General features: G+C 33.5%; 2 protein-coding genes across 3 annotated transcripts in view; both read left to right on the top strand.

Moving 5' to 3' along the window:
* Positions 1-645: 645 nt before the first annotated feature.
* The window catches only part of LOC123551749 (MAM and LDL-receptor class A domain-containing protein 2-like), a 51950-nt gene continuing 31313 nt past the window's right edge, over positions 646-21282 (top strand). Inside the window, exons 1-13 of the mRNA XM_053534279.1 lie at positions 646-1284; positions 7851-7997; positions 8585-8835; positions 10153-10252; positions 10424-10570; positions 11833-12101; positions 13025-13091; positions 13285-13452; positions 14774-14941; positions 15702-15932; positions 17329-17419; positions 18030-18672; positions 19080-19371. Of these exons, the coding sequence (XP_053390254.1) occupies positions 1221-1284; positions 7851-7997; positions 8585-8835; positions 10153-10252; positions 10424-10570; positions 11833-12101; positions 13025-13091; positions 13285-13452; positions 14774-14941; positions 15702-15932; positions 17329-17419; positions 18030-18672; positions 19080-19371 (2638 nt within the window). The 5' untranslated portion in view covers positions 646-1220. The remainder of the gene's footprint in view (positions 1285-7850; positions 7998-8584; positions 8836-10152; positions 10253-10423; positions 10571-11832; positions 12102-13024; positions 13092-13284; positions 13453-14773; positions 14942-15701; positions 15933-17328; positions 17420-18029; positions 18673-19079; positions 19372-21282) is intronic.
* Positions 12000-20156, top strand: LOC128553157 (E-selectin-like). 2 transcript variants are annotated; one of them, XM_053534276.1, is made up of 8 exons: positions 12000-12101; positions 12992-13091; positions 13285-13452; positions 14238-14411; positions 14774-14941; positions 15762-15932; positions 17329-17419; positions 18030-20156. In XM_053534276.1, the coding sequence occupies exons 2-8, from the start codon at positions 13064-13066 to the stop codon at positions 18712-18714; spliced, it is 1485 nt and encodes a 494-aa protein (XP_053390251.1). In that variant the 5' UTR covers positions 12000-12101; positions 12992-13063; the 3' UTR covers positions 18715-20156. The 2 variants fall into 2 exon arrangements, with proteins under 2 accessions (XP_053390251.1, XP_053390253.1); XM_053534278.1 differs by lacking the exon at positions 14238-14411.

Here is a 21282-nt window from a genome sequence, read left to right as displayed (position 1 = left end):
TATAGCCAGTACCGTCGAGGCTGTCGATGTCAGTTTGATTTCATATTTCAGCTTAGGAAGTTAAAATACATCTGTGCATTGCTTCCATAAATTCTGTTTTTACTTTCTTCGATATCTTTTCATGTAATTTGGTCTTTTTCAGGCAATGATTATGAGTGATTTATGCAGTTTTGAATAAACCCTTTTATGTGATAAGTGTCGCTTGCAAATAATCAAAATAGATGACATGTTAAGACATTCACTTTCAGAACCAGATAAACTTGGCCTTTTTGTGAAAGGATCCTTTTATTCGAAATGCATTCTTAAGTAATCAACTTTCTACAGAAAATACCTGGATATTTGTATTTAAAATAGCGTAGAAACACTCAATACAATCATATATTCTATGTTTCGTCGTATACATGCGAGCAGTAACGTATTCATAAACATTATGTTATAGTTTTTTACTCTGTATTCTTATACAGGAACTCAAAAACAGCTTCCATTGGTATATTGCACGATTTATTACACCCCATGAACGTATTCAGACAAACGGTGTTGGCCATTATATTGCTTGGTTGCATTCTGTGCTTCCAAAAGATCTTCTTACAAATTTCATTTACTATCACAACAGCAAGTGATTTAGGTGCCGCGTGGCGGCCGTATAACGTGTCCCCTGTACGTGCGTAGTGTTGTTATATATTATTTTCTGGTCCTTTAAGAAGCAATCTGTATGTATAACAATTTCACTTAAGACGGTGCTATAGGTCATAAGGGTCATAAGTATTTGTGCACACTTCATTTCTTGTCACGAATACTCAATCAAACTGTAATGAAATAATGCACGGAAGGGCACCTTGGGTCTTCCTTCGCCATTAACATATGACCTATAATTGTGTTGGTGCGACGTTAAACCCAACAAAATAAATAAATAAATAAATAGTATTTTCCTTATTATTTCGCTTACTGATATATAACACTTAAGTATGTACTACTACAACCGATTAAAACTTCCTGGTAATATATAACTGCAGTGTAAAAGGTTAAAGGATAATTATACATCTTGTTGATTATTAAACCAACTATACTCTTGATACGTTGTGATAAATACAGCTTAATTGTTTATTGTAAAACAGGAAATTGTATATATTCATGTTAAAATGAAATTGAAGTCATGGATGATAAACATTATATCGTTATCTGAATTCAAATGTCTTTATAGAATTGAGTGACAGAATGAAATGGCTAATAGTCTGTATTTGAGACTACTGTGGATACTTGTGACTTTTCACAAATCTTCAAAAGGTACGTTTTTACAAAAAGAAGTTCGACAGGTAAAATATAATATCAGAATTTCTATTACATGAGGTCCATAATGACCAACTCACCACGTAATGGATAAAGCATGGCTTTCTGCAGTAAAATAAGGCGTCATATAGCAGTGTGTTAAATAGATAAATGAAGATATTAACTTTGATTGACTGTCAGGTGTTTTCTGAAGCATGGCTCTTTGTAGCAGTGCTTTTGATAGATATTGTAAGCAATTATTTTTGATTGACTGCTGGGTGTTTTCTGAAACATGGCTTTATGTAGCTGTATGTTAAGTACATAAATTAGGCTGTTATCTTTGATAGAATGTCGTGTTTTTTTCTGAAGCATGACTGTACTAAGAAATGCGTTATAGGTAAATTAAGCTGTAATCTTTAATTTTGATTGACATAAGTTTTAGTGGCATAGTAATATTTTACAGGTATAAATAATATTCAAGTACGTTTGAGTTAGTAAAATATACTTACGACGTTGCGTTTCTTTTGCGGTCCGGTGTATTTTTTGAGACATGGCTCTATGCAGCAGTGCGTTAAATAGATCAATTAATCTTTGACTTTTATGTGTTTTCCTTAAACTTGATAGGCACTAACATCTCTTTATGGGACTTGGAGGCTTCGAAGCCAATATAGAGCTAACGGATGATATTTACAACTCAAATTTAGCGAAAATAGGTAAAGCAGAATCATTTTAATTCCTCATTCCTCACTTGTTCTGTTGTCTTTAAGTTTACTGCTTGGTGATACTGGATGTTTCGTTTATTTGTTCCATTTGATTCAATGATTCATTTCTACATGGTTACTGAAGATATTTAATTGCTCTCAGTTATAGGGTATGCGCCTAAAGGGCGTAGCTAGGCTTGAATGAATGTTACGCACAGACTGGGGAGGGTGCGGGAGGAGGCAAAAATGGAACATATAACTAAAAGGGTAAGCTCTGCGGTGTAATATGAGGGACTGGAAGCGCTGAATGCGATGTATTTGAACCATTGTATGTCAAACCCCAGTTATTAATATTTATTAGACATATTTTTAAGTTTATCATGTTTCTAAACTTTATATTTGCTATTCGACTTTGACATGCAAAACAGATAGGTTATAGGCCGCCGAATTTTTAGTTACCGAGTACTTGGTTTTGCTATCTAGGCCTAGTATTAGCTAAGCACAGAGGCGTTAAATGTTTGTAAAAGTAATTGCTAACTTAAGCTGTCCGTCTTTATATCGTGCTATCATTTTTATGCATGTTCTTTTCAGTGTAGTTGTCATTAAAGCGTAGTGCCAGACGCCTATTCTTCTTCTGGGCAAATAGGTCTACAACTGTAGCTGCATTCAGTTCTCTGTCTCTGATTTAGATGAATGTTACAAAGAACCAAGATCCAGATCTGCAAGATTAGATCAATTTACGACATTAAGTAGATCTAAACAAGATTTAGAAACCGTACGTTCCCACGTGGTCACGTGAATTAAGGTCTAACCCCACTTAGCTTTCGACTTTGATGCCATTTTTGGCCATATTTGTTTTTTTCACTTTTCAAACTGATGTTACGCACGTGCTTAAGTGCGTATCGCTGGCTACACCCCTGCGCCTTTAACATTTAACGGTTAACAGTTTGAAAGATATTTGACATGTATACATTACTTATCGCATAGTGTGGCAGTTTTCCTTTGATCTTTGCAGTATGTTAAACATGGCAACACACATTAATACTACAAAATCTGTGCTGATATTTTACAAAACTGTTACGATATATATCAACACAGAAATCTCTATAGAGTTTCATTAGAAAAAAACTATCAGCACAGTAAAACTGTTCCGATATATATCGCAACACTTTTTCTCTATCGAGGTCCTATTGAGGGAGTATAATTTTTTCCTTTCGAAGAAAAGATGATTTTAGCTCCAATTTACAGTTCACAGAGAAAGCATTATCACAAACACCTGCATTTATAAAGTAAAAGAATAAATAAACTAGAATATTTCAAAAACTCGATAGTTATCGCCAAATTCAGAAATACATGAAGTATATGAAATTCTGAGATTTCTCAAATGTTTCTTTTTCTTCGATTTATTTTTACAAACAAAACAACAAGTTTTACATTATGTTTGGCCAATGAAATGCAAAGATTTAAAACCAATGCAGAAATCTGTTGGATACTTTTATCTGGGGAACACATTTTCTAAAACAGAAGTTTTAGTGTTTCAGTCAGCGAGGCGCAGAAAGGGAATCAAAAGAGTAAAAATAATAATAAACAAATTTAAATGAAAATAATATATAAATTTTAATGATAAAACATATGCGATAAAACAGTTATAATATGTAATGCTCGTGTGTTACGAGGATATATCAGAGCTAGGGGTACATCTCGGTATTTTCTCTACACATATATCTGTCTCGGCCTGCCGGCCTCGACGATATATGCAGAGAAAAATACCCTCGATGTACCCCTAGCTCTGATATATCCTGGTAACACACTCTCACACATACTATAACTATTACTTTACGCTAAAAAATATAGAAAATGTTATATCTAAACTGCCAGTGTGTCATAGTTTCTCTTTCGATTGTCTATTAAAGATACACACCATTAAAAAGCTTGCAATTTGAGCTTTTCAAAGATGCATAATTTGATATATTTTCTTTTATCTTGTGCATTGAAAGATTGTTAAACCTGACCTGGAACTTTTACATAGGAATCATGTAGAGAGATAAGTCGGTATACTAGTAAATAATCAATAAAAGTAGTGCTTCAGTGAAAACTACCATTATTGATATTATTGCAGTCTCCAGACTACGATTATAATAATTAGTTTGAACCGCTTCGCGGTTTTAACCTAAAAACTATCAATAGATGCTTTGAACTATTCCGTAATCTAACATGGGAACCTGTAGGAAAAGGGAATCTATAGGCTATGAATACGAGATAACTCTATCATATGTATAATTAATTTTTGCAGCGAAAGTGAAGTGATAAAGTGTTGACAGGTTAAGTGAACATAGAATTACGGTATCCGATATGGATTTTTATTATTTTTTATGAATATATAAAATCAGCTCCTCCTCGTAAAGCAAACACTTAAACGGTCGGGGAATTTTTGTGCACTTTGAAAACAGAAATATAGAAGTTAAGTCATATTTAGGTCACTGGCAACACTTTATAGGAATTTCATTTTATGTCAAAAGATTTCATTGTTTCTAAAGAGGATGTATAGGTCTACCTCAAAGTATGTGAATCAAATGTCACAAACCCGTCATCTTTATGTCATAATATAATGAAAAATCCTTAAAGCCAATGATACGGTACTTCATTTTATTTGCAATAAATCATTTAATTTTGTTATTTAGCATTTTTGTGAAGTTTTGTGTCCTAAGATCTGGCCTCAATACAATGTGTGGCATCATTGACTATATTTCAATAAACACGGAACATGCATAAAGAAGGTAGTCCAAGACAGTGCTGGTGACCTTATCCTTTTAGAGACAGAGTCAGCATCTGTTTTTTTTAAGATTGACGTTATTAGTATGTCAGAATTACTATAATACTAAGGAGTTTAAGTCACCTAAAGACACCTAAATAAGGGACAGCGTCATTGTGCCGCACTAAGAATTTGTTTTACTTGTATCTTACCCTTATGCTTCCCTTATGTATTCCAAAATGACATCTTCATTAAAATACAAACGGCGTACGCCAGTTCACTGACCTGGCCTACAGTGGTAACTAGAAAGCAAAACATTCTGTAAGCGTCAAACATTTCCATACTTCTGCTATTTTCAGATATATCGTGTTTAATGTTTATGTATGCCAGCGGTAATATAAATATCATTGGAAGAAGAGCTTTTGCAGGTGTTTGGACATTCAAGGGGCCTTCGGTGCTGTGTTATGTACCAGCTATTTAACATTGATTCTTTTTAAAAGACGTATTCCTATCTGATTTGCAATTCTTATATGGATTTTGGAAAAAGCTATGTTTCGTAGTTCTTACATAAATAAAAGATCAACATAATTTATATTGTTCTCAACAGAAAGGCTGTTCAAAGTATTATTACAAGCTTTATCTTTAAGTACAAAAAAAATACATGTAATGTTAATAGGCAGAATATGTCTCTTGCTAAGTATCTATTTACAACAGTTTTCTAAAAGTTAATTGAAGCCAATGAAATACATTAAAAATATGAGTACTAAAACGAAAAGTGTGGTGTGACATTGGTCAGAATGGACCCGTCTTTCAAAAGATTGTCAGGAAAAGTAAATTATTTTAAGAAAACATTTCCTTTGAAGAATTATTTTGTTTTAAACATAGTTTTCAGTTGTAGTATTTTAGCGTAAAAGCCCTACGGATTAATTTTGTAAATTGTTTACGGGCATACAAAGTTTCCCGTGGTAACGTGAAAAACACGCTAGTGTAATGTCATGTAAACTTGTATATTTTGGATTTCCGTTTGGATTTTACTCAGTTTACTCAGTTTCACTCATACTCCTCTGCTTTCTTTTTACATTTACCGAAATTATTTCACCGGGCGAACAACAAAGTTTAAATATTGCATCTAATATTCGCCTGATAAACAAATTTCAATCTTATCTGAAATAAACACATGTTTATATAAAATTCAGTCATTTAACTATTATACCTGTCCGACTGTTTATATTTTTACCCGTTTCCTCACTTTCTATACAAGTTAAACCAATGATAAAACGCATTTAGTTTTCAACCTATTCAAAAATAAAATGTTTTTCAATAGATGACGTTTTTTTTTAACTTCCTGAACAGTGTTGATTATCAATGCAAATGGGAAATTTAAAGTGTATTATAAGTGTGTTTATCTTATTTGCTTTTAATGGAATACTTGGTACGATTTTAAACAAATAATGATAAAGTAAGTTGCTTAGTTTAGTCCTTATTTAATTCAAATCGGCATTATTTAGAATTTTCGTGTTCACATTTGTAAAAATCAATTACAATTTGAAAGATGTCAGACATTATAAAATATTCTTCATTGTAGATGAGCACAAATTGTACATGTGTATTACATGATACCTTCCTTTGGAAAAAATGATATCTATATTGAAAAATAACATCTGTGTTAAAAGTTCGATTAATGATCATGATTTAACTTCCTTTTCTCGTGGTATGAAAATAGTATCAGAAGCTGTGTTGTATTTACGACATTTGTATGAGTTATATTAGAATTATGATGTTCTAAATGTGTGCAACTGTTAACAGTTTCATTCTACGGTGGCATAGAGGGGACATTGGAAATATTTTATTTATCACATGCCCACGTGTTAGAATCACGTGCGCATGTGTTAGTTACCACGTGCGAACGTGATAATTAACACGTGCGCACGAGATAACTATCACGGCTGCACGTGATAGCTATCACGTTCGCACGTGTTAATTACCATATAGCTAACACGTGCGTACGTGTTAGCTGACCAATGAGAAAACGTGAAAGATCTGCCATTTTTCATAATGGATGTCGGTTAAAGGGAAGTGCTAGTCGGTGAATTGTTTGAAAAAGGGTTAAATACTGGGAAATTCGGAATGTTTTACTAACACGTGCGAACGTGATAGCTATCACGTGCGAATGTGTTAGTTATCAAGTGCGCACGTGTTAATTACCACGTTCGTCCCTGGTAGCTAACACGTGCACACACGTGATAAATAAAATATTTTCTATGTCCCCTCTATGCCACCGTAATAATGGCAGATCTTTCACGTGTTCACATTGGTCTGCTAACACGTGCGTACGTGGTAATTTACACGTGCGAACGGGATACCTATCACGTGATAGATAAAGTCTTTCCTATGTCCCCTCTTTGCCACTGTATCATTCTGACATTCACATATTTTTGTCTCAACGACAGAATATCTTTCCACATTCAATATGTTGTTTATGTTTGCTATTTGAACGTTGTTCTTTTTATGAAGTTCTGTGTTCAGCTGGAGTTTTTAACTGATATTAATAAACAAAATTATGTAAACAACGCCCGTGCATTGTTTAAAAAGCATGGACAAGTTAAAAAATATGCAAGTATTACGAAATCAGCAAACATTATATTCAATAGTCAGTGAAGAAAATACTGACGAATACCTAAACAAGATCAAAACTGTTTCGAATTGGTAACTATTTATGTATTGGGAAATACCTTTAATCAAATTTGACTTCCTTACTTATCAAGTAACTGTTATTTTTACCTCACGTTTGGTACACAAGCCACTTCCTAATCAATGGATTATAAATGTATGTAAAATACAGAGGTCACGTAAAAGTTAAGTAAATTATTTTGGTCTTCAATTGCTGTTGTAAGTGTTACAACCAACTTTCAGTCAAGTCCGTTTATGTTAAGAAAACAATTATATAGCTTAACAGAAATCGATGTCAACAAAAACAAAAAGCAACAACAAAAAACACGCTATGATCGGTAGGTAGAATTCGATCCGCGTGTGTGCATAATTTTGACAGTAGACTAATTCCACTGATTAGTTTAAGTATGGGGTTGTTATTACATTTTGCTTTTAATTGTTTTGTTTGATTTATTATCTAGCTATCGATGGAGACTCTTTTAACTGCGATTTTGATGATGGGTTTTGTAACTGGAAACAAGACAAAACGGATGACTTTGATTGGACTAGGCGGTCAGGGGAAACGCCGACACGTCTCACAGGACCAAACTCCGATCACACATCAGGAGGTAATAAACCTGAATTATTTAAATATTACTTGAAGAAACTAATGATACTGTAACGTCACAATTTAATAATTCTGTGTAATTATCACTTTATGCAAAATGAATATCGAAATGATGTTTACAAATTTTGTGTTCAAAGCTAATTCATTCGTTTGCATTGTACAAAAAGCGTGTTAGAAACAAACGTATTGCCATTCAGTTTATGTATATTCTCGACAGATATAGAAAACAGTTACTGTTTGAATCAAAACTAAAATAGAAACAAAGACAATAATAACATTCAGAGACCTTAATGTTATATAATGTTAACAGATCAACATGAATTAAATTTTGAGGTCTGACATGCTTCTGTCTTGTATTTCTGTCATAACAAAGTGACTGAGTACATTCGTATGCGTTTAACTTGCGTTTCATGACAAGGCGGTCCTCAACCATGTTCATATTATAGCTTGTATGTCCTTGTTGCCAGTTGTTTTACTTTGTTTATGTATCATGCACGCATCTACACATACGCATGTGTAAGTTTCCTGATGATTATTGCTCCCTCCTTGTCTTTGTCAACAAGTTAATCAAATAACATTATACATTAGAGGGCTTTTACGTGTATATTGAAACAACAACAAGGAATGCAAACTACACAGCTAGACTGATCAGTCCACAGAAGACTTCTGGGCAATACTGCTTCTCATTCTGGTACCACATGTATGGCAGTCATATCAATAGACTCAGTGTATCAAAAAAAGAAGGCACAAATACAAAAGAATTATTCTGGAAAACAGGAAATCAGGGTGAAAAGTGGATATTTGGTCAAATACAGTTTGAGGCTGAAGAAATCTTTCAGGTAAATGCTCTTATCGAAATTAAAGTATTACTCATTATTTATTCCAAAAACATGAATTTTATTTTCAGTTTAATATATGTAATCATTATTTTATAACCGTAATTGCACTGCAGTTATAGGGAACATTTTTTTCAAATTTAATTAAACGATTAATTAATATAAACATGCATTACATAAATAACTACAAACTTAACATTATATATACAAATATAAACACAGACTTTAAACAACACTGCAATAAAATACAAAAAAAGGTTAATAACCTTATCATATTACGGTCATTCATGTACCTTTTACGTCATTTATGCACCTGCTAGGTCATTCATGCACGTGTAGTTTGCTTTATTTGATAGGTTTGTACGGACCGGAGCAATAAAGTTTTTCCTGTCACGCAAGGGACTAATAGAGCCTTTTATTTTTCAGAAGTTGTAATTTTGACGGCCCGTTTAATTTTCACATTGACTAATTAAAATCCAAACATTTGAGATGATTTATTTGACATATATTCAGTTTGAAATATTTCAAAGAGATAATGTAGCAAAATTGTAAATAAGCATATATTTAATGTTCAAGCACGGTTTTTGATGAACCTATATACATTCGGACTTTCATGGATATTTAAAACCTAAAGGCGAAACATTCTAAATATCACAACGCTGGATTAGTTACGATTGTTCATACGAGCATTTTACAGGACGTTGCCCTCTGAAAGCGTGCGGCGTTAGCACGTTTGTTATTCTAATAGCCGCTATTAGACAATTAAAGCGTTTCAGAGAAATATTCAAAACTGGATAAATGAAAACAATATGAAACAAAGGAAAAAGCTTTAAACGTAAGATGAAAATCGCTTCTTTTCAATTTCTGTTTGGGTGTGAAATCATTGTTTGTGTTTCAAGTACGCGTAAATGCCTTTGATATCCACACCATTTAAACATAATATCCGTGTTTTCTATAAAAGATGAAAACTACTTAACCACAATTTATATCTTAAAAAAATCACTATAATTTGGTAATAGACCCTCTAGCTGTCTGTACTGATCCCCGACATGCGGTCTTTGCCAGTACGATATACCTCAAATATGTTGCAATACCATAATTGGAAAATTACAAAAAATGGCTTAAATATTGGAAATTGGATTTTGTTAGAGTATCGACACCTGTGTAGTCTTGACACAGATTTAGTGTCATATTCTGGTACCAGTGTACGCAAACATCCGCTTGCAAATGTAGTATAGATGCGTCTATGGCACAACTAATGACACAGAATGTACCTGTATACTAAACTTGCGTACTGGATTTTTTGTTCTATTTTAAAAGATTGTTATTGAGGGGAAAGCAAGAGATAACAGTAGAACGTGGTTTGGTGACATAGCAATTGACGACATAGTACTGTTTCCAAGTGAAAAATGTCCAACAGGTAAATAGTCATTTATTTCATGTTATAATATGATTGTCGTTGGTTCAACACTTGTATTCCATGTATATTCAAGAGTTTTACTCCTTTTACAGTTTAATTTTAATAGAAGATTTTTCAATTTGAAGTATGTGGTTATTGTACCTATTTTGTTTGGTTTGCTTCATTATTCAGCTGCCGATAGAGACTCGTTTGACTGCAGTTTTGATGATGGGTTTTGTAACTGGAAACAGGACAAAACTGATGACTTTGACTGGACAAGGTTGTCAGGAAAAACACCGACCAATAGAACAGGACCGGATTCTGATCACACATCAGGAGGTAATAAACCTGAAAAATTGAATTATCAAAATACATCTTTTGAGGAAATTAATAATATCGGGCTATCACCATTAAATGTTTTAAAGTATGATTCCAGGCCTTTTTTCCCATCATTTTGTGAATGCCACCAACATCGGGGGAATTGGGAAAATGCTCTCGGAAATTGTCTTAATCGGGAAAAAGGGAAAAATTGAAAATTACCACAATCTATATAAAGGTGCTTTTAGTGTGTAATGTTTACAAATGTACGGTTGCATTTTAATAATTGTCCAACAGTGTATTAAAAGTGTTGTTTACAGAACCAAAATAAACAGATAATTTAGATTAGCAAAACTAATGTAAAGCAGCAAAATCACTGCAAGTTTATATTCATTTGCAAATTTTAAGTTCAGAATTGGGAAAAATTTTATTTTGCTTTGGGACTGCCTCCTTTTACCGGAGGTAGATTTATATGGGGAAAAGCTCTGGGTTCAATGTAACTTGATTATCAAAATAACGTTGATCAGACCTTAAGTATATGTTCTGGAATTTACGTTACCAGCTACATTTTAAAACTAACCCATGCGCGTGCAATGTAAAATAATGTATAAAAACAAACTTATTGCCATGCAGTCTATGTTTATTGCAACTGATAATGTAAACAGCCACTATATGAATCAAAACTAAAGTACAAACAAAGACGGTGTTCAACATTTAACTCAAACCTAAAATGTAAAATAATGTTAAAAGATCAGCATAAAACAAAATTTTAAGTCCGATATACAGGGACATATATTGTTTGGTATTTGTATTCTAACCTGTTCTTAAATAGTGTGTATCTCGTTGTTCGGCCGGAGTACATTTAGTATGTGGTTTGGTATATTTTCTTTTATATGTATCAACATGAGGATTGATGTGGTTTGCATATCGTGTCTTTTGCTACCATTACAAGTGTTCGAGATTCAACTACTGATAATAACTTTAAATTTACACTGACCTGTAATTTTGGAATCTGGGATTAGGAGTGATTGTGCACAAATAACCGATCTAAAATATAAAGTAATGCTTTGCTGATGACTAAGACAGACACCAACAATATTCATTTTATTGATTAAATTGTTTTTTTTGTCTTTGTTGCTTTATGTTTTAGTTTGTATGTGTTCTACACACAGCCAGTCATAATACTCGTATAGATTTCCATTTAAATGGGACGATATATGTCCTTGTTTGTATTAACCTGTACAGTATACTTAAATCCTTAAAGAAATAACATTATACATTAGAGGGCTTTTACATCTATATTGAAACAACACCAAGCTTTAACAACATTAGCAAAATGAATAACTACAAGGCAAGACTGATCAGCCCTGAGAAGGATTCTGGGCAATACTGCTTCTCATTCTGGTATCACATGTATGGCAGTCATATCAACAGACTAAGCGTGTCACTAAAGGAAGGCTCAGATACAAAAGAATTATTCTGGAAAACAGGGGATCAGGCGCAAAACTGGATATTAGGGCAAAAACAGTTTGAGGCAAAAGAACGTTTTCAGGTAAACCAAAAATCAAACTATATGCATAAACACGCATATAAAGTGTATTATCTTTAGTATTACTATAAATACAATTATTATTTAGTTGTTATGATGATGATGATTATTATGATTATTATTATTATTATTATTATTATAAAAATTCTAACGCTGAGTAATTTGCTTTTTTCTGGAAACATGATATGGTCTACATTCATTCAGAAAATGATCTCGTAGTTTATAATGTTCAATAAGCATATATTTATAGTCCAAACGCGTTCTTTTGATATAGCTATACAACGGTTGAATTTTAATTTCCTCGAATGTTTAAACCGTAAAGACGAAGCATTCCAAATGTGACAACGTTGGACTCGCTACAATAGTTTATGTTTGGACGTTGCTCAAGTTGTGATGTGAAAGTTAGAACACTTGTAATTCCAATAGCTCCTTTACACAAGAACATTCAAATGTTGCTAAATGAAAACAATATAAATAGATAAAAAATTTGAAACCGTAAAAAAAAAATATGTAAAACGATGTTTATTTGTTTCCATTCGGATGTGAAATCATTATGTAACCTCAATACAATATAACCACATGTATTCTAAATGGAGACTACTTGACAGTAAATTATTTCTTAAATGTTTTTACAATGGGATTTTTAAAACACTGTTTGGACTGTTGCGTGGGTACAGTACAGGGTCATTGTTCAAGGTGATGTAAAAGAAATCAGACATTTTAGACGTATCGACACGTGTAGCCTTAGCACAGAGTGAGTTCCGTAGTTATTGACTTCCGTTTGTAATGCAGAATGGATTGAGCCTATGGCACACCTAATGACACAACCAGTTTTGACCTGAAGTACTGTTATATACCTTTACCATGATATTGTTTTTATTCTATTTTAATAGATTCTAATTGAGGGAAAAGCATGAAATCACAAGGAGTCTTGGTATGGAGACATAGCAGTTGATGATATAGCAATGTTTCCCACTGAAAAATGTCCAACAGGTCAGTATATATTTAATTTCATGTCCAATATAGTTCATGCTCATTACATGCTTGTCTGTAGTTCATCTATCCAATACACTTTCGGCAAAACATTGCTCTGTACTTTGAAGTTGTCATTCAATAAACATGTTAGCACAAGAGGTTGTATAAGCAGCACAGCACATATTTGCATTAATTTTCTTTTTCATTTAAGATTGTGGCGATCCTACCCCTGAAGCTGGCGTTGCAAATCCAACAGACATCAAAATCGGATCTGCTGTGCAAATATCATGCAAAATTGGTTATGAAATTGCAGGAAATTCATCAATTATTTGCTTAGTAAATGGTTCCTGGAGTGACAGGCCAGAATGCCAACCAACAGGTAAATAATATTTGAATAATAATAGAGGATAAGTAATCATTTTGATAAAACATATGGAAACATAACATACTCTTTATGATATAGTTATATGCATATGACTGAGAAGCTTTCGAATAAGGAACAACTTGCATTTCGCACTAGAATGAATTGAGGGTACACTGCCACATGCGATTGAGGTATGAACATATTTGAACATTTTTGCACTAAAATGAATTGAGTGTATCTCTGCTATGAGCTCAATGATAGGTATAAACATAATTTAGGTATTTGTTCATCTTGCACTAAAATAGTTTGAATGTACTGTACCACTGCTACGTGCTGAATGATAGGTATGGACATGATTTACATAACTGTTCACGTTGCACTAGAAGGAAGTAAATGTATCACTGCTACGTGCTACATGTATATAATAGGCATGAACATAATGTACATACTAGTAGTTGTTCATCTTGCACTAGAAGGAATTGAGTGTACCACTGCTACGTGCTCAATGACAGGTATGACCATGGTTTACATAATTGTATATCTTGCATTAGAAAGAATTGAGTGCTACGTTTCTAAATGATAGGCTTGAAGATGATTTACATAATTGTTCATATTGCACTATGAGGAACTGGATGTTCCACTGCTACTTGCTTAATGATAGGTATGAACATAATGTACACATTGGATCCTTTTGCACTAAAATGCCTCGAGTGTACCACTGCTACCTGTTCAATAATAGATATGAATATGTTTTAAATAGTCAATGAAAGTTATATCAAGGGAAATACTTTTTTTATCAGACTGCATGATGCCGAACTTCGACAGTGCAATAATTATAAATACTTCAGAAGGCACTACATACAACGTGACAGCAAAATTGTCTTGTGCAGTTGGCTTTACGTTGATTGGCAATGCATATGTCACTTGTCAGGCGGATGGGAACTGGTCAACGCAACCGAACTGCGTCATCAACAGTATTTATTTCACGTTTACATAACTCTAAATATCTTATCTTGTGAAATATTTTAATTCAGTACGTATACTGTCAATTTAACAAACGAGAAAATTTACTTTCTAGGGTTTGGCTAGTACAATCTTTTTATTGACGCTTTTATTATTTACTTCAGTTTACTTAGTACTTACAAAAAACTGAATTATGTTAAAATAATTCCATTAGTTCTTTGAAACGTCATATTTATCAGGCATGGTTGTCTTTTAAAGTGTTTCTCGATTTAGTTTCATTTGAACACTCATAACTGCACAATAGAAAGCACGTTCGTTTATGAATAATTCGTAATCGATTTCATTAAGTGTCGTTTATTTGTTTTAATTCCAGACTGCGGTGATCCGACTCCAGAATCAGGAAATGTTGATAGCACAGACTTTCAGTATGGCTCAGTTATTGAAGTTAAATGCGTTGAAGGGTACAAAATCAATGGAAATTCTTCAATAATATGCCAAGCAAATTCTACATGGAATAACATTCCAGTTTGTGACCAGATAGGTAGGTCAGTTGCAATGGTTTCAAACATAATTGTTCCGAATATTCATGATCACACACATCTCGCTGCCTGTATGAAGCATAATATACGGTGGTAGTAATTCACCGGATGTACCTCCGCTTTCGACTCAAATATAGTCCGTATTAGTACATAGTGACATTTTCATGGTTTTTAAGCCAAAAATAAGCTTTGTTTGTGCTTGTTTGTAAAGAGTTGTTTAAAGCCACCATATGTGCTTCCAAAGTTATGCTGTAAATGCAGTGTAAAATTGAAGTTAGAGTAGGTATTTCCTGATTTCTACCTACGCAGTATTTGCATTTTTATCATGTTCCTCAGTCACATGATTTCCTTGCATTATTGTTAACCCAATATTTCTGGTATTTATTGGTTGCGTATCTATAGATCTTCAAGAAGAAGTAGGGACCTCCTTGCCAGAGATGTTAAGGTCGCTGACTTCGAATCACTTGTCCCTTACCGATGTGGGTGTGATCCGCACTCGGGGCATTGAATTCTTCATGTGAAGTAGCCATCCAGCAAGCTTACGGAAGGTCTTTGAGGTGCCCGCCCATGATGAAATAATTCATGTAGGGCACCTGGAGTCTTCCTCCACCTCAAAGCTGAAAAGTCGCCATATGACATATAATTGTGTCAGCGCAACGTTAAACCCAACAAAAACAAATTCAAGAAGAAGGTAGTTTCACATGAAAGAAAAAAGGCTTGAAGTGCTGGTAAAAAGATGTTATACATTGTTTGTTTACGTAGAAAATGTTAGCAAGATATTTGGTACCGTTTTACCTGTATCGCTTCCTATCTCGGTTTCAGAGTGTGAAACTATTAATATCACAAACGGACATTTTGATACAGCACTCGGAACGACTTTTGGAAAAACTGCTACACAGTCCTGTGACACCGGTTATACCCTTTCGGGAGATGAAACAGTCACATGCCTTGAAGCTGGTTGGAATGGTACTATTGCAACGTGTACCATCGTTGGTATGTAATTACTTTTGTATATATAATAACTTTAGTTGTCCTTATAAAACGCGCGGTTAAACTTAATCATTACTAGAGTAAGTTAGCCATGACACTCTTTTTCTCCAAACAATCATTTCCTCACTACTTTTTCTAAAGTTCTTGTGAGTTTATTTCGTGGGTTCGAGCACCACTGGGGTCACGACAACGCCCTCTCATATGACACCAATACTGGCTTTTCCAGGAAGCGGACTCGAGAGTGATTCAAATAAACTTAAAGTTTTCATCACAATCGATATTAGTATAAACTAAACTAAATACATGAACGTTTGATTATTTGTATTTTAACGTGCTTTTGTGAATTTCCTTTTTAAAAAAGATGACTGTAATTTCAGCAAGGATATTATTAAATCTTCAAAGGAATATCCGCTTCGCTTAAGATTTCGCTCACAGCCAGTTTAGCTTCTGTAGGTCGTTGAAATGAATTTACGTCTTTTAGAGTATTTTTTAACTTCTATGGATAATAGTCTTCATGATGAAAAACTGTTTCAGAATATTTCTGGTACATATTTAGCATAGCAGGTTGTTTCAGTTGTATCTTCAAGAACATTGTAATAAATCCAACATCCTATTTTTCTGTATTATGTCAGAGTTTATATAAACCTTTGAAAAAAGAGTAAATAAAATCTGTCCTTTGAAAGTGTAGTATGTTATCAAGCCAAATGATAGTAGACACGGTTTGAATGAGTCTGTTCATGAGAGGATATGGCAAGTACAATATCCCTGACGCCCCCTAGCACCAGCTTAAGCGGAATTCTATTACATAGATATTGAATGGACACCATGATGCCAGTGAACCAGAAAATATAAGAACACTGAATCCAAGTATGTGGAGAATTTTACTGCAGCCAAACAACACTTAAAACTATTGATGCGATAGTAGTCGATTCATTTTGCCTAAGCAGCGTGTTTTGGTTTTGTTTGAAGAATGCCAAAATTGTTTTGACAAGATGATATTTGTGATAGCTTGATATTCCGCTTTGTACGCAAGGAGTGCAAACAGTCAATTTTAAACGGCCTTCAGTATAAAAAATCATTATGTCCTATGAATTTTTAACAACGCATGTATAGCCGTTATTTCCAGTCGAATCTATCAGGGTCGTTGACTTCAAACCACTTGCCCCTCACTAATTAGGGTTCTAAGCACCGTTTGGAATCCAGCTGGCTTTCGAAATGTCTGTGGTTCTACCCTGGTACTTCGAGGCACATCAAAAGTTTGAGAAGTCGCCATATCACCTAAATAGTGTCGGTGTGACTCTTAACCTCACCCCACATACAAAAATGTAACCCATCAAGATATATACCGGAAATATTTTACTTCACATAAAGCAAAATTTCTTTTCATGTTTTCTTTCAGACTCAGTTGCCAGTGCTCTAGTCGTAGTTTATGCTATGGTTCCAGTTATTGTAATAGTTCTTACCTTAGTTTTATTATTCGTTATTTGGAGGTAAGTTGTTTAAGTATTAGAAAGTTAATGTACATATCACACTAAGTACAAGTTTATATTTAGAATGGATTTTATTTTTCTTGTACGTTGATAAATAGTCAACTTATCGGTTATTCCAATGAGTAAGGCTAGATTTGGCAACAGCTTCTATGCATTTTCTTTATTGATTCATCATGGTATGATGCCACGTCTAGAACTAAAGTTAAAATATTCACACGTCTGTTTATTTCTGAAAATAACTTGAAGTTATTTCAAGTCGAATTCTAAAGGATGTCTGCTTAGTTATGTATTTGATCCCGTGGTTTAATTAACAACGCACAGTGAAGCCGCAACATCTACTTAGAAGTCAGTCACGGTGTATCAATACCAATATGACCGCCCGATGAAAAAGCTGGTAATATATCAGTGAAGCATTTCTTCTATACATACAATTTATACTACACAGCCTTTTGGAATACAAGAAGTCAGGAAATTAACCTAAATGATATAGCATACTTTCTGTGTTCAAACAATTATGTTTTGACATTTATCTTGAATGTCTTGTGAAAGACTTAAACAAGTTCTTTTTTAGTTTGTGTAGTTCTAATATATTATATTATATATCATTTAGAAAAAGACATATACAGTGTGCACAAGCAAAAGATGCAAAACACAAATCCGGAGAAAATCCGACAATTCAATATGCGAGTGAAACAAACAGTGGACATGGTCTCAAACACCAGATCAATGTATCAGAAACATCGGAATCAATACCACCAGACGAAGAATATTCTTTTATAACAGAACATAATAAAGTGGAACCAACAGATACCATGTACTACAACACATTTGATAATATATGTAAAGTTGAAAATGATGTAGAAAGTCAATATGATCATACAAATGACATATCGAAGTCGTTTTCAGATAATATATATTCGCATATATCTAGAAACAAACCTGGCATACAGGACGGGACAACTTACGATACAACATCTTGTCAAAACTCTGGAAATGAAGCCTTGAACACCAAAGCACAAACAGAAGATGATAGTTATAGTCACCTTAATATAGAAGGTCTAAATAAAGCAATACATCAGAAACCTCAAACAACAACTCAAGATGAAGAATCTGAATACGCAAATACATCAGGAAACATCGATGCCGTAGAAACTGAACAAAAAGATGACTTTAATGTGAAAGAAGGGAAAATGAAAACAAAAACTGTTGAAAAAGAAGTAAACAGTCATGATGAAGATTGTGAATATTCTAATGTAATTAAAAGACCTGGAAGTATCGAAAGTACAGGAGAGTAAACTGTCTGATATGAACAGCCAGTTTGATACATTACATTACTAACGCTGACAAAGATACTGCTTAATTTTGGAAGAAGGAGAAAAATGTGATGAAACATTATTTGCCACAATTACATTTTGTAAGAGAATACATTTTCTACATTAATGCATATGCCGTATAATTATCTTCATTTTTCAGACAATTGGCTTTAAATTTGATATTTGCACAAACAATACTATGTATTTCTTCATTTCTATCTCCCAACTCATTTTACTCGTAAGATTATATTTATAATGTTTTTCCACATCACGTAAGTAGTGGAAATCAAATAAATAAATAAATGTTTTATCTTATATGACATTTAATATGAATATTTTTCTACGAGAAAAAGCGCCCGGCGGAACTGCCGACCATGCTTCTTCATCACGACAACGCATTGTCACATCGTGCGGCAGCTACTCAGGAAGTAGACGAGTGTTCGTTTGATGTTCTGGAGCATCCCTCACACAGCCCGGATTTAGCGCCGTGCGATGTCTTCCTCTTCCCAGCGCTGAAACATGTTCTCCGCGGACAGCAGTTCGAGGACATTGACGAACTTCCCACAGCCGTTCAGTCGGCAATCTCCTCACTTTCGAAGGAAAGTTACAGTAGCGCATTCACTACCTGGGGCAAGAGATGTAAAAAGTGCATCTCCTTTAGCGGTGAATACTTTGAAAAGATTAACATTTGAAAAAAACCTGTCAGATGGTACGTCGTTCGAGGCCGTTGTTCAAAGACATAACATTGTCAACTTGATGACGTTAAATGACGTTGGGCCGATATTCCGATGATGGGTATTGTTGACTACAATTATATTTGTGATATGTGAATTTAAGTGTGCATTGTTATACAGACTCAGAATTGTCCATAGTATCACAGAACGAAATTTCATGTAAATATATTGAATAGTAAAGAATTGGCAACACTTTTCCGGATACTTTTGAACACCCCTCATACATCCATTTGTTTCAATATTGGATAAAATGATAAAAGAAATCTTAAAGATACTCATCAGAATATTATTATACAACTCTTTGCAAAGACATAATGAAACTCCTGTAGATTTCAAAATTGCATTCCTTCCTATTTATTTTAATCCCGTGTAAAACAGATAAATATAGTGGTATTACATATTTTACATTTGTCATATTTATAAGTTTTGTAAATAAGGCCAGTGGTAGATGTATTCTTTTAAAGAGCTTTTAACATGATATTAATGATGCATGCTAGATATCTGTATAGTCGCAACTGACTCTAAAGCAAAAATCAAACCGTCTGTTAGTTTGGAAACAACGGCAAAAAGTATGCAGTTATAGATTACTGAGTTTATCTATGAAATGGTTTAAGTTTAATTTGTCATATCATAGCAGGTAAAGCTACTGCTCAAAGTAAGAGATACAACAGACTATAACATCTTTCTCGATGACAGGAAAAAGTATTTGTGAAATATCAATCTTTATGATTTTTGTTCTGTTAATATAAAAGCATTGTATATTGGATTTAATTGTCTCACGTATACTACTTGTTCATGATTTCAAGTTTGCATATGCACAAGTCATTAAAAGCATCTGTATAAGTCTTTGCTACCTCGAAAACTTTCAGTAATTTTTCAGTTATTTTACAGCCAAATCTGCGCTGAACAAAGACCACCCTGTTTTTAAGACCTCTGGTTTTGTTTGCTGTATTAACATTTACATTGTATTTTAATTATGTGCATAAAAAACACTTGCTTAAGGCCACCTTTGCTCTCCAAGGGTTGTTTATATTTACGTATTGACTTTTAAGAGTTGTTTTGTCTTAAATTATATGTTTAACATCTTATGAAATATTAGAGAGCGACTTTTTAAATATGTTAAATTTTCAGCATTCTTTACAGGAGCATTTATCTGAAATGTATATGTATCTGCATATGGAGAAAATAAAACAAACACACAGTTTTCGTTTTTAATAGTGTAATTATTATCAATTATGTTTTTTACCATTGCCCAGCTAAATTTCTATGATGAACGTGTCCATCTTTCAGTTTGGACAGAACCATTATCTGTTAAAATGTGTACTTACCAAAAAGAAACTGAGTAAATGGCGAACAATGTAGATCATGATCAGACTGCACGGATGCAGATAATGATTAAAAACCAGCATCTGCCTGAAATTCAGTTTGCTTTGATATCTTAGTTCGTTTCAATTGTGCTATTTTATGAAAAGCAATGACGCTTAAACAATATAATTATTCATAATAATGACAAAGCTAAAACTAATCTAACTGGTTAAATATATGATAAGTATAGAAAATCAAAAATACTTACAGTGGATTTATAATACGTTTCTGCAGGATTGAATGATACTTCATTAGATGCTGGGTTCCCGACAAGTGGTAGGGCAGTTTAACTGGTGATAACTGACAAAACTAATATCAGAACAGGGACAAAGATCAAATTGGAATAGTAATATTAGAAAAACGTATATCCCCAAAACGAAACCTTTACATGTAGGACATGAATTATTCAAATTAATTTTATAGAAATTCCTGTTTAAAAAGATGGTTATAA

This window comes from Mercenaria mercenaria, unplaced genomic scaffold (genome assembly GCF_021730395.1).
Source record: "Mercenaria mercenaria strain notata unplaced genomic scaffold, MADL_Memer_1 contig_3538, whole genome shotgun sequence".
In the NCBI taxonomy this organism is placed as follows: Eukaryota; Metazoa; Mollusca; class Bivalvia; order Venerida; family Veneridae; genus Mercenaria; species Mercenaria mercenaria.
Note: the sequence above shows the minus strand (reverse complement) of the source record. Positions and strands in the feature narration are given on the sequence as shown.